We start from the raw sequence: 14,882 nt of genomic DNA, 5'->3' as shown, positions 1-14,882 counted from the left end.
GGTATGATATAATTGTACGTAGCGGCCTTGGTACACGACGTGTTGCTAAATTTGGGGCGCGAATGATTTGATGCTGCTCTAGCTTAAACGCTGACAAAACTTCAATAAACACGTGTGTGGCACGTTTAGCCATAATATTATTTTTCACAGTGCCTCTTTATTCATGAAATTTTGTGGCATACAGAATAGCTGCTCAATTTGATTTTCATCCACTCTAGAATCCACTCCAATATAAATTTTTTTTTGTCCAGATTCTTTAGAACCGCATTGATTTTTTGGATACACTGAGAAGGGAAAATAAATTTACATTATATTGAAGGCCATATAGAAATGCTGCATAGAATTAATTCTTGCTTTTCTAAACATTTTCTAAAGCTATTCGAAGTTAAATGGCTTAACTGCAAAATTTTTTTTTTTTTTTTTCATTTTGACCAGATGCTCCACCATTGCTGCCTTCTAATCGTGTGCTGTCTGGTAGAGAGGATGTGTCAGACTTGGATACACCACGATCCAGCTCTTCTGTGGGAAAAAAGAGCCTAGAAGAGCCTGGTGAGAGTTCACGAAAACATGCAGGTACTCCTACTCTCGGTAAGTTCATTTTTGCTGTAAGGTGATAACTATTATGGCCTTGCTCCTCTAGCTGTTTTGACGTCAATCACTCATGCTGTTGCAAAAATCTCATATTGCTTTGCGAACGTTTCATAAGGATATAAAGGAAAAACGCATTGTGCCCTTAGTGGAATAAAAACCTGTTTCCACATTGTGGCTCCTTGAAGAGCTCACCTTTCAACCACTCTACCGAAGCTGCAACAGCAAAAGATACTCTACCTGGAGAGTTATCTTACAGTGCTAGCTGCTCTTATAGGCCACTGCCACACTCAGCAGCCGAACTCGACAAACTAGCTTTGAGGGAAAAGAGCCTAAATGAAGCCAGCAATAACATGTAAAAAAAAAAACAGGATAGGTGAGAGTTTTCTTTTTTTGTAACAGGTATTTTCAATTTGACAATCAATGAAGCATTCTTTATATCTACAGGAGATTGCTGTCTATTATGCCTCATAAATCTTTTTTTATAGACCAAATAATCAGGTTTTTGTTTTTGTGCCTCGCTGGTGGTGTGTTGTGAAATAGGACTCTTGATTTTCTTAATTTACATAAATGACCTACCCTATAACTTATCGTTCTGCCTGTGATGATATTGTTCACTGAAGAATTAACAGCCTTGAGGTCAAGGACTGTCTGGTTCTTCGAAAGAATGTTCAACTCATTAATAACATCTGTGAATCTTGGCAAATCTAAATCTATAGCCATGTCGTTCAATTGTAAAAAATAAAACTTGAGCTTTTATTATATAAATACAAACCTAATGTTTTGGGCTTCAGTGTGCAAATAGTGAGGTGTTAATCTCGCACAAGCCCTTTCCTGGGCCTTGCACCGCACAACCATATGGGGCAATGCTTCCTTGATCCCATGGGTGCATTTCTCACTACTTACCTAATTATCAATCTAGCATCCACACAATGGCATTTTTAACATTTGTCCATGGACAGCTCGAGTTTGTGTTCATATGGTCTCCCAATCAGGAGTATTTAATCAGCCTGTTAGAAGTCGTTGAAAACTGAGCTAGTCAATTTACTTCATGCATTTGCAACTTTCAGTCAACTAAAATTTGGATACAACTCTGCCTTTTTCTTCATACATGAAGTAGCCATTGTAATGTAGCACTCCCACCCTTATTTCATCGCTTCATTAATCGAATGATCTTATCATGCTTGCTGTTTGAACATTTGCCTAGCAAAGCATGATGACCGAATAATGGCCTAGGCTTTATCATGGCTGCAAGAATACAAATACATTTAGTTTGTTGGCCTTTCCACAACCCAATGCTTATATAATTCTCTCCCTATTTTGCTGATGTTCTTATAGACTTAGATAAGCTTAAGCAACTCCTAAATGTACATTTCTTGTCGTTAGAACTTGGACCCTCTGAATAAATGTAATGTCATTTGTCACAATGCAACATCATGCAAATGTTTTTTTTTTTTTTCATTGCATTTGACTGTATGTTCAAGAAACATGTATTTTGTACACATTTCGTGTGCTATCATGAATTATATATTACTTTTCTTTTAGTACAGTAAACTCCCGTTAAACAGAACCTGAAAGGGCCAGGAAATTGCTTTCGGTTGACCAAGAAATGAACAAGGGTGGAGAATTCAAGCACGAAAACAATCACATCAGAGGCAGTTGTTCCACTTAAGCAGCAGTTCCGTTTAACAGATTTCCGCTTATCGAGAGTGTACTGTACTTCTGTTCTTTTTATTTCCATAAATGCTTTATTTGTAATAGTGTTTTGCAAGCATTCTTTAGTAAACTTTCGTTTTTCCCCAGTGGGTTCTTCTTTTTGTTTTTTCTTCTGTGCCTATTTTACTTAGTCTTACGACAGGGCATTTAAGGTATCTTGAATTGAATTAAAGGTATCCAACTAAAGGCGAATGACAATTTATGCCAGAGTGAATACTCAATGTATGACATCTAACACGGCAATATTATCAACAGCTGTGCCTTACTTACCAACAAATAATCTAAATGTATCGCACGACGTGTGTCACAAGCGGGACATTTGCGAAATGATCCCCATGATGTGAGAGCACCGACTACAATTAATCACTGGGAATCACACTAGCTGCAATTAAAAAAAAAAAACTTTCCACGCATCAAGAGGCGTAATAAAATGCTTTTACGCACAAAAAAAAAAAAACTGCCTGGGGTTACCACGGAGAATGGCAAGAGTGGCTCAAAATTTCAGTTTTTGGCTGGTTAGGCTGGATAGGTGATATCATCTAGCAGCGGGCTCAGTTGAACCAAGCAAGAAGAACTATCGGCTCTGAGATTGCAGAAAATTGTTCAGTGGCCATTGCTGCAACTGTGGCTTTCACTACTTTCGCTCTGCTGCTACTGGTGGCCACATAATAAAGGCAGGCAACGTTGGGCACTAAACAGTGACGGCTAAAAGACCGCATGCACATAGGTGATTTGAAGTGTACTAATAGGATGCAGACCAATTAAATGGGATTTCATTTCAAAACAACGACTTTTTTGGCACAAGAGTAGCAGTATGAGGTTTCTGGACAGTTATTTCAACAATCAATGTCAGCTTAATACTAGCCTTTAGAGTCCCTTTAAGTATATTTTTCTATTAAAATATGTTACTGTTCGATACGCCCTTATTGAGAAGGCTCAGTCTATTGAATGAATGCTTTGACAATAGATTCTGTAATGAAAGACAATATGGTGACAGTGGCTGCTTTTGTGTGTCCATCTGCATCTCTTCATTTCAAAGTAGAAATTTCTAGTGCCAATTTGTAGGACATTACATGTGATTGCATGTAATACTTGTGAAATCAGTTGTGTACAGAAAGAGCTCCAGTGTCATTCTTAAAACTTGTTTGCTTAAATGTCATTTTCAGAGTCAGTGCGCAAGAAACTGAAGCTTGAAGATGATGATTCAAGCACCCCTTTTGAGTTTTCTTCGCCTAAAAAACTCGTCATTAACGAGGGTGAACATGATCCTGATGGTGATGGTGCTACGTGCACTATGCAAGAAAAAGCCCTCGATGACTTTCCCCTCCCGTCACCACCACTTTCCAATACAGAAGACCTGTTCCAGGCGCAGTGGGAAGATCCCAGTTCCTACGTGCTCACTACTGGTCTGAGAGGTCGTGATGGACGGCTCAAGTTTGTTGGGCTCAGAGCTGATGACTGGGCTGACGATGTAGAGGTAAACAACTTGAGCTGCTGCCTCTAGATTACTTTACCTGACCTTGTGGTTGTTGCGCCGGTGATATACGCTGTGACCTGGGTAATTAATGATGTCGCCTACTAGATCTGGGTTTTATTTTCAAAATTTCAAACATTTGGATGTATCAAAGAAGTGTTTGTTGGGGGGCTGGTTAATTGGTCATTTTATGAGCACTCTTGAGCAGTAACTAGTTACCTTTTTTGGTAACTTGTAACTGTAACTAGTTACTTTTAATTTAGAGTAACTGTAATACTGTTACTTTTTTACTGAGCAACTGTAACGAGAAATACAGTTACAGTTACTTCTGTTTTTCTAAAAAATCATCCAACAGCCACACTCATTAAAGGCAGACGTTACACACTTTCCATTTTTTCGAACTTTCTTCTTTGCAATATCCTCTCCACCTTTTGACTTTCCACGGCTCCCATCACAGTTCAAGAGAACAGGTCACTGAGAGGAATATCTTCCCTGCAGAAGACTTAGTTCAGAGTTTACTTGTATACATGTCTAAAGGTAAACATATTTGACAAAGACCTGTCTGGCTAGTTTGAAGTGATGTGTGCCTGGAGGGTATGTTTATTCGTAAAGCTACATGTCGTAAATCAATAGTGTTGCCACTGAACACCTTGACAAGTTCACTTGCCCCCCTCTCCTTCATAGCTTTTATTTTTCTGGGGGGGGGGGGGGGGGTAGGTGGGAAGGGAAATATATATATATACTTGTTGTCACTTGAGCTTCTATCCCTTTTCTTGGTATGCCAGTGGAGGATTCCTCCGTCTGAGGCTTCCAGCAAGTCGCGCTTGACAGATGGCTAGAAAACAGCAGCATGAAACTGCTGAAAACCTGAAGCATTTAAAACAGGGTTGTAACTGATTGTGAAAGCTCTACTTCGAGTTAACACAACAATTATTAACAAAGTGATTGACGTTTCGCCTTCTATGCAGGTGGTATCCTCAGTAGACGCTGGCAAAAAAATAAAAATAGGCAGTGGCCAATCAGTTTATTAGTCACACATGTCCTTGCAAACGTTTGGTAGGGGGCCGCGGGTTGTAAGCCGGTGCGCCGTAGCGTATGAACCACGTTTCCAGAAGCCTCCCCCCCCCCCCCCCCCACACACACATTGTTTAGGTCAAAGCTATGGCCCTGTGCAGCATCGTTCTAGGGTTTCACCACATGCAACTTTCACTACCTACATGCCTTCCTACATCTTTATTAATTAAAATGCATTATTTCTTTTGTAATCAATTTTTATACAGTAACGAAAAAGTAACTACTTTGCTTTTTTACTGTAACTGTAACAGAGTTACTTTTTTGGCTTCAGTAACTATAACTGTAACTCTGTTACTTTTTATTGGTAACTTGCCCATGGCTGATTATAAGAAATTAAACTGTGCTTGGGACGAGACACCAGAGTAGAAGTAGACTGTGTGAACTCAGACTAACTAGTGATTTATTTAAACTGCACAAACTTGCCTTCTGGAACAATGTACTTGCACAGTAACATTTGTCATGACTGTTAATGCGTGTGTGCATGGTTCTAGGAGGCTAGTTAGTGTGATTTCAATTAATCAGTTGTTAGTTTGTGTTTGTCCTATCGGCTTCTGCTCTGGTGTTTCGTGCCAAGTTCTCATAACAAAGCGGGTGTATTGTTGTAAAGGTGCAAAGCATTTGAAGCTTTTAATTCCAAGAAAAAAGGGCATTTACTGATTTCTACATATGAGGGACAAGCAAGGTAGTCATAATAATTTAAAGGAAAGATTATATACTTCCATTAAAAAAAAAATGCCTCAGTGCTTATGGCTTTGTTCTTGTAAACCATGTGCTAAGTAGTATTGGTTTCCCATTGAGATTTAGGTCTCGATATGCTTCAGTCTGCATTTGAAAATCGGTTCGCTTGATGATGCAGGTCTGCCTGTACACTCCTGGTAAAATCGTGCCAATACAGATTAAAAACCGAGATGAGGATTTTCTGAACAGTTTCTCAGAGACAGCTTAAGTTCATTAAAGAGACAAAAGGTGGGGTTCTTGGCTACCACTGTTTAAGGGGGGATGCTACACCTTCCAAAAACTCTTTTATTTTTGCGAGTACCTCAGTCAAATTTGGAGAGCCTATGTAGATTTTACTGCTGATTTCAAAAATCTAATTCTTTTTTTGCTGTGACAATTAGTTTTAAAGATATAATGAACTGCGACTTTTTCAATTAAGGCCTAATTAGCTAATTAACTGTAACTCGGATATTGATGTGCAACCTATAGAACCAATTCGGTATGTTCACAGTGTGCAATAAAGTATAAATCATTGTTCTGGGCTATTTCGAAGCAAAGTTGTGGGATGTTGAATATGACATGAAAAATTTCCCCATCTACACTTGAAACAAAAGATCCATTTAGAGAATTTTCTCCAAAAATTATTACAATAAAACTTACTTTACGACACATCCCCTGCATTTATCTTCGAAACAAAAAAGAAATCGTAATGATAACCCAGATAGAACAAGAGATATTGCTCCGGCATAATGGGAAGCACATGAAAATTGTCGTTTTGAGAAATCGAGAAAAAACGTGGGCACACATTTTTATTGCAGAAGATGCAACAAGACAACCTCAAAACGCACCAGAAGCATAGTCTGAATGCATTCTGTGCTCATGCCTCCTCTTCACTAGCTTCCGGAGTTCCAATGAGGCTGTTCTTTTCTTGTTGGAGACAATGCTGCGACGGTGGTCTTTTTTTCTCGTTCTCCTGGCACCAGTACTTGTCGCATTCATGTCCATTTCACCTAAGATTGCCGTTGCAGAATTCAAATTGCCCGTGTTGAAGCGCAGCACTGCTTCTGCAACAGCTGCTTCAACAGCGAACAGGGACGCATGGTGCTCCTTGGGGGCCAAACTCCAGATTACCGAATGTAGGCTCTCGTTGGAGTTCTGCGTTTTGCCGCGTTCGCACCTCCGAAGCAGGGCTCTTTCCGAAAGCCGGGTATAAACCGGTAGTAATGCCTCTGCCACGTCTTTCGGTAGATTGTAGGCATGCCTGGGGTCGGGCTCACCCTTTGCCTTTGCGGCATTGTGCCGACACCATGAAGTTTCACCAGCTGGGCACAGACTGTGGTCCGAGCATTCATCAGTGGAGGTGACGTGGCGGTATGTGGCCGTCACAGCCTTTTGCATCTCGCCCACGTCACCTTCATGCGATTTCAGAGCCCGGCCATAATATGTGCTCAGCCTGGTGATCAGCTCACCTGTGAGCCTGCCTTTCCCACCAAGGCCTCTTTTCCCATCGCACTTTTGTTTCTGCACCAGGTTTCTCAATGCGGTGCCCATCCGTTTCTGTACATGATTAATACAGTCTTCCTTCTGCACGTCAATGTAACCATTCACCTTGGCGTCTTGTATGGCGCAAAATGTCCTAGAGTCTCCATCAGACAGCATAGTTGTGTAGCGCAGGCCATGGCGTTCAAGCGACCTCTGAAATAGAATTAGAGCCGCCTCCACTTCCATTTGCCCCGCTTTGCTGTTCGTATTTTTTTGGCATTTGTGGTTAGCCTTCCATTCTTGATAGCCCTCACTACTAGGCTTTGGGCCCACCTCGCAGCCTAGGCAAAAGTTGGAAAGAACGACGTAGTCCAACACGTAGCCACTAAATAATTAGATAACTGTGCCCACGCCGATGTGGGAAGAATGGCCTCGCGTCTTCCACGTGCCGTCGTAGCTAACGGCAATATTGCCCTGGTGGCCGAAGCACAAGTCATCATAAATTGTTCTAACCTTTTCCGCACATTCGCTCATAGCGGACTCAGCCGCTCGCGTTGCAGCGGGTGCCAGCGTGTTCTTCAAATGCCGCTGAAACGTCTTGTGGTGCATACCGCGGTGTGAGATGCCCATTGTTGCGAAAATATCGTTCATTTTCGTTTGGCCGTTGCCGGTAGCTACCATCGCCCTCGAAGCGAGAAGATTTACTTCAAACGGATTGCACGTTTTCGTGCCGTTCGCGCGGGGCGAAGTCTATTCATTCGCGATCTCGCCGCACCTTTCACACTGCACTAGCACTTTCACGGCAAGTCCGTAGTCCCGATCCCCTCTGACGATCGTAGCCGGTCCGTGGCAGGCTTTGCAACACAAGGCACCCATTATCGCGTTTAGGATATCTAGATGCATAAGCAGATAAGGAGCAGCGTGGTCCGAGTCCTGTGTGGTTGCCTCGCTACAACTCGCGGTGAAAAAGTCAATTTTCCGTGCAGTTGGTGGCGCCGATGAAAGCCGGTCGAGCGTCGCTTTCTCCCGGGCATGATTTTCTTCAACTTCGGCGTTTGTCACCACCTTGGCGTCGATTCGTAGTCGTCCGGAGTTCGCTTCACCGTCATCGTCGTCGGAGGCAACGCGCTCGGTCGCACCATCGCTGAACGGCCGCGGAGCGTCGACACATCGTTCGTCGGAGTCAACCAAGGGCTCTGATGACTTCGTAGACTTTCTCCCACGACCTTTGCGTTTCCTGCGACCAAATGCGTGCACGGTCCGATACTTTTTTGCGTTTCCAGGCATGGCGATACGATCAGAAGCTTCAGAGTGCTCTGCCGATTTCGAGGCGTCACAGCGGTAACCCTTTCAAAATGGCGTCGGGTCGCGTATGCAGGCGCAAGCCGCGAGCTTTCAGCCAACCGGAAAGCGCCATTTCAGTCACGTGCGCCGTTTAGCCAATGGCAGTGAGCGCGGCTCTTCGTCTTTGAGGCCCCGTTTTTCGAGCCGGGGAAACGCTCAATGTTGCTTACTGAATAAAAAAAACAGCTGAAAACGCGTTCTTTCAAACAAGACCAAAATGGGGCCGATCGAGCGCGTAGTTCCCGCGTATCGTAGAGCCGAAACCTGCGCTATTCGGCCTCAATTTAAAGGGCAGGACGCCCGTTTTCGGTTTTTTAAAGTTGAATAACGATAAAAGTTGATGGTATTCGGCTATGAAATTTTGTAAATAGGTGCGCAATGATGTCGGGAACGCGAAAAGAAGGTCCGCGAAAACTCAATTTTTTGGCTGATTTTCGGTCCCGAAGTGCCGCGTCCCCCCTTAATATGAGTGGATAACTGGGTAGCCTACGCTTTGGGTGATAGAGGCAACTGCTCTGTTTTTATATGTATACCACTCTATAAAGCTCAGGAGGCTGCTGAATAGTCCTGTCGAGTGAAGGAGATATGTTCTTGTTTGTCTGAATAGATTAAACTGGAATTTCCTAGGTAGTACTATACATATAAGTTTGTAGTGACATACCGTAATATCTCATGTATGGTATAGATAACCCTTTCGATAGGCTCCTGCTTGATGCGATTATTTGGGTTTTACATTCATAGGGTAGAAAATAAAAATGCATCATTTAGATTACGTTTTCACAGGTTATTGTTCTTCACATTTTAAACCTTGCAAACAGATTTTTGTTTTACATCTTTTTTTTTCATACCTTCATGCAGAAATTATCATGTTTTGGTTAATACCTGGCAGTCTCAGTAATACCGCTGATTATTGAATAAGCTGTTAAAGTTCTCACAAGAAAGGGGGGAGGTGCATACGCGACTGCTGTCTAACGGCTACAAGTTTGTTGGTGAAAAGCACACATGCATGCTCGTAAACAACACTTAAACAATACCGCCCAGCTGATGATTTATATACCTGAAAAACATTATACATTGATCCAAGTCATTGTTGTTAATACTGTTCTTTTTTAGAAGAACATTCCGTACGTTAGTGTTGGTTTCATCTCAGTGATGCATGATACTGTCATAGATGAGGCAATAATCTTTACAGTTGGGCGTCTACACTCTCTGCTGCTGCTTGATGAATGTATATTTTAACTCCCAATTCTTTGTTCTTGTACCATCCACAGAAATGATGCATATGGATGAATGATTAATGAAAGTTCACCCCTTATAAATAGCAGCAATTTAAGTTTGATCAAACCATTTATGAGACATAGCAGGCTGAAGTTACCCATAAAATAAAGTAGAAAAATAAGAGGTAAAGAAAAAACTGGAAATCACTTCCCGAAATTCTTAATAAACGATAGCAAATAAGAAAGTCTAGAGTTTCACTGGAGGAATATAAAAGTTATTCATTTTAAGAAATATCACCAACAGATTCCTGGAAGAAAGAGTGGTACAAGGAAGCGATAGCGGTGGCAAAAATCTGTAAAAGGAAATTTGACTACTTGCAGTCATTATGTGCATCTCTTATAATCATATGGTGGTTTTGGGACGTTAAACCCAACATATCAATTAACTTACAGTCAATAAAGTAAAATGAAAAAAGTTACTCCCACACAGCGTGGGAGTTTGTGGGATAAGTGCAATTTTGTGTTGCAAAGGTTTTTTTTTTGTGTGTGTGATTGCGAAAAACACTTATTTGTTGTAGAGATATTATTACCCTGTTCTGTGGGTCTTGCAACTGACAGACAAATAGAGAATTCCATAAGCACCTTGCACTCGTGTTGTTGTACATACCAAAAATATGCAAAACTGGCTCTGAAAAATTTTCACACTGCTCTGTCATATTTTAGCTTCTTTGTTGAAGTGTCTCTTCAAATGCTTTGGGGTAATTTTAAAAGCCTGAAAATAGTGAAGTGACTCATAATTTTGCACATATGAACTGGTTATGGTTATTGTCGACTTAGAATTGATTTCACTATTCATTGCAAGTGTGAGCAATAATTTTACATCATGATACCGTTAAACCCCTTTATAATAGGCATGCTTTAGGCAGCAATTCTTGTCTTTTACATGAGATGTCTCTTACAAACAGGGTAGCTCGTATGCATTTTCTTATGAACCCATATTTTACAGTAGGCACACTAGTGTCTGTTATACCCATTTGTCACTTATATCAGTGTTTTTTATAAAAGGGTTCGACTTTATTTTGAACATAAAGGTGCCTCAGGGCTCCATACCAAGTTTTTCAGTGTGCCACTGCAGTGATGTAAAGTATACTTCTATGTTTGTGTGAAAGAGGCAGCTAGAGAACTCTTTATTGAAAAGCAGACAATTTAGCCGGCATATAAAATTCGCTGACTTGCTACTCTGCGTGGGGAAGGGGATTGTGGGTTGGAAGTATGAGTAGGAAGAGAGAGAGAAAAAAAAAACTAAAATGTAGAAAGGAAAAGGCCACCTCTTTGACCAATGAATGAAGACGCGCGTTAATAGATTTTCCGTGGTGTCAAGCTACAGCTACAGCTTGTCTAGCTGAGCGATGCTGTCCAAGTACGCAAACAAAAGTTTCATGGAACGCCTCTGTAAAGTGGGGCAGGCTAAAGGTCCCAATACACAGTCAAAGGAGAAAGTTCTCTCTGTTATAGAATGCATGCAATGTTCATAAAGCGCATGCTCATCAGCATATGCTCTACACTCAAACAATATATGTTCCTGAGTTTCGATGGAGCCACAGTTGTTGCAATACGGACTCGCTGGCTGACCGAAGGGGTATCGTAGGCTGTTAACATAGCCACTGTTTAGACATAGATGATGGTATAGCGTTTCCAGATGCCGAGGAATTTCGAATGAGAGTCTTGTTCTCAGATAGGGTCGATATAGTGAAGGAAGGCGTAATGTTGTGTCGGAAGGTTTCAGCGTCTTTTATTGTCTTCGAACGCAAGTCTTTTAGCCATCTGAGCAGCATCTAATTTAGTGAAATAAGTTTGTCTGTAATTGTGGTGTCGAAGACCTTTGCGTGCTGTTTCATCTGCTTTTTCTTTGGCGGGAATGTCACAATGAGCCGGTATCCACTGAAATGTGATAGAGTTCCCGGCGGTAACAGCCAGGTGATGTAGGTATGCTATGTCGAATGAAACGGGATGAGAATTTGTTTTCTTTAGGAGGTTGAACAATATTTGTAGTGCTCCCTTGGAGTCGGTGAAAATGACCCATCGGTCCAGTGTTTGGTGCAAGATGTAACGGACAGCTTTTTTGATGCCATGAAGTTCTGGTGCTGTCGAGGATGTCTTCCGTTGCAGTCGACAGGATAGCATTTGTCTTGTAGAAAGGATATAAAGTCCATAAGCGGAAATCTCTCGAGTGGTTGAGGCGTCGGTGTAAATATGTGAGTGCTGAGCATAGTTCTCGCCTAAGAAGGGGAGAGTAGTCTGCAACAGTGCAGCCTTTGACATTCGTCTCTTTGCCCCATTGATGCCAGGTACAACTTGTTTTATAGTTAGAGGCAAAAGTGTCCAGGGACGAAATGTTGCAGGCAATAATTTTTGTGGCTGACTAATAGGGGAGAGTTTAAGCATTCGCACAGCTTGGCCGATTGCAGAATTGCTGTGCTTTAGGTGAACTCAGTACAGGAAATGCTTTTTACCTTGTAATACATGTCGAAGAGGAGTACGCATGGTTTCTTGGATAGAGATGACATCCAGTGGGAGACATCCTGCTTCCGCTACACTCCCCATGCTGTTGAGCTCTTCGGGAGCCCTAGGCATATTCGTAGGCAGCTGTTGTGTGCGGATTCCGAAATTCTCTTATTTATTGGGGATAATCGGTGAAGCACCCGTAGGCAACAGCGTAATGTTCCTTCAATGTATGCTTTCTCAAGCAGTATCATGGAGCGGCATCTACATGTCGATCGTGTTCCAGCCATAAAATTGAAGAGTTGAGTTGCTGCTACTATTCTAGTTTGAAGTTTCTTCACCTGAGGAGACCAGGAAAGATTTCTGTCGCTGATGATTCCCAGAAATCTTTGAGACCGTACATAGGTCAGCGGCCGTCCACCGAGGAGTAGTGCGTACTTGCTCATTTTCTTTTTCGTGAAAGCAATGGCTGTGCTCTTTTCTGGTAAAAGGTGCATGCCTCAAGGCACTAGATATGTGGTGATGTTTTGTAAAGCTTTTTGAAGTCGCTGTTTGGTGATGTAACATGATCTTGAAGCGCTCCAGATACAGATGTCATCGGCATAAATCGTGATGTGTGTTTCTCGAGGAAGTGATTTTGTTATGTGCATCAGGGTAACGTTGAAAAGGAGGGGGCTGAGCACGGCATGGTGAAAGACTGAGTCGAAAGCTGCCTTGATGTCAAGAAATACGACTGTCGGGATTCGACCTGCGGAGAGATCCTTTTCAAGGGAAGAGACAAGTGCGATGACATTGTCGATAGCCGACCTGCCTTGGCGGAACCCATTCATTTCTTGCGGAAATTCGTTGCGACTTTCTAGGAACCATGTCAATTGTTTGTGAATCATTCGCTACATGAGTTTGCCAACGCAACTCAGTAGGGCAACTGGCCGGAAAGAGGTGTAGCTTGTTGACTGCTTACCAGGTTTCAAAATGGGCACTATTTTCACCAGCTCCCACTCAGTGGGGACCACTCCACTCCAGACATCCACAAGGAACTTTAATATTCAAGGAGTTGTAGGCGGGACATTTAGGGTAGCTTTGCAATGGCTTCATAGGTTACTTCGTCATGGCCAGATGATGTGTGCCTGTTTGACTCACGGATAGCAGTGTTCAGTACCTCAATTGTAAAAGGTATGTCAGCACTGGCACTGCCACCTGTGAGTTTCCAGGCTGATTACCTGCAGATGAGGTCCAAAGCCTTGAATTTGTTGATAGTAGTGCGCAATATCCTTCTGAGAGCTCTTCGAGGGATTTTCGTTCGTGCAGGGAGAGTGCGGCGAAAGGGTGAAGCTGCTGGATTGGCATGCGCATGCCTCTAAAAACCCGCCAGATTTTGGACACAGGTTGATGGACATGTAATGTTGAGCAAAAGTCACGCCATCTTTGCCAGCTACGTTTATCCAGGTAGCGCCGAATATGACACATTGTTCGTCGGCAGGCTCGGTGGTCTTCTAAACTCTTTGTGTGCAGAACTTTCCGTTCAGCTCGCCTGCGAATAGCACACAGTTTTTTAAACTCCTAATTATTTGACGGAAACCTGTCGTTTTTAGTTGGAACATGTGTGCATTCTTTTAGGCAATGAGCCATCGTAGCGAGTAATTCATCATCCTTTGTAGCAGCAGTGATTCCTTTTCTTGCTGCGTCTTTGTATGCATTCCAATTTGTGGATTTCATGGCAGTTCTCCTTGATGTCATATTTGCACCAGCAGTTGATATCATGATTGGGTAGTGATCACTCCCATGCATTTCCAAGTCGGTGCACCAGTCAAAGTTGCGAGCGACTGAATTTGTTGCGAAGGTCACGTCGATGCTGCTGGTAGTCGTGGTGCCTCGTAGGTAGGTGATGCTGCCGTCATTTAGAGATTCAATTGAACGTTTTGAGAGCAGCTCTGCAAGCTTAGCTCCTCGAGAACAAGTGTGTGAGCTGCCCCAAATTTTATTGTGGGCATTGAAGTCTCCACAAATGATGTGTGCGGAAAGTGTTCTTGAAATCAAGTTTTCAAGCGTCGAAAGGCCTGCCTGGTTCCAGGTATACTCCGATGGGGGTGTATTCCTGTTTACCTGTTATTGTTATGAACCACGGCGGCGGTCAGATCTGCAACGCAGCAGAGGGTGCTAAGAATCTCTGGATCTGGACAGGCCGCCATTGGAACCTGACCTTGGCAACGTTTAACGCTAGAACCTTATCTAGTGAGGGAAGTCTAGCTGTACTATTCGAGGAGCTGGAGGGTGTTAAATGGGATATAATAGGGCTCAGTGAGGTTAGGAGGACAGATGAGGCCTATACGGTGCTACAGAATGGGCACGTCCTTTGCTATCGGGGCTTGGCAGACAGAAGAGAACTGGGAGTGGGGTTCCTAATTCACAGAAACATAGCTGGCAACATAGAGGAATACTATAGCATTAATGAAAGGGTGGTAGGTATCGTAATTAAACTGAATAAAAGATACAAGATGAAGGTAGTACAGGCTTACGCGCCTACATCCAGCCATGATGACGCTTCAGTTGAAAGCTTCTATGAAGACGTGGAATCGGCAATGAATAAGGTAAAAACACAGTATACTATAGTGATGGGCGACTTCAATGCAAAGGTAGGGAAGAAGCAGGCTGGAGACCAGGCAGTAGGAGATTATGGCATCGGTACTAGAAACACCAGAGGGGAGCTACTAGTAGAATTCGCAGAACGCAATAATTTACGGATTTTGAATACCTTCTACCGAAAACGA

The 14,882-nt window shown here is 42.6% G+C and overlaps 1 protein-coding gene across 1 annotated transcript in view; it reads left to right on the top strand.

The window, feature by feature from the left end:
• Positions 1 to 14,882, top strand: part of cutlet (chromosome transmission fidelity protein 18 homolog) — a 98,573-nt gene that overhangs the window by 2,195 nt on the left and 81,496 nt on the right. The window contains exons 2-3 of the mRNA XM_037413467.2: positions 436 to 588; positions 3,471 to 3,781. Of these exons, the coding sequence (XP_037269364.2) occupies positions 436 to 588; positions 3,471 to 3,781 (464 nt within the window). The remainder of the gene's footprint in view (positions 1 to 435; positions 589 to 3,470; positions 3,782 to 14,882) is intronic.

Source organism: Rhipicephalus microplus, chromosome X (assembly GCF_043290135.1).
Source record: "Rhipicephalus microplus isolate Deutch F79 chromosome X, USDA_Rmic, whole genome shotgun sequence".
NCBI classification, from domain to species: Eukaryota; Metazoa; Arthropoda; class Arachnida; order Ixodida; family Ixodidae; genus Rhipicephalus; species Rhipicephalus microplus.
This window is presented reverse-complemented; position numbering and strand designations above follow the sequence as displayed.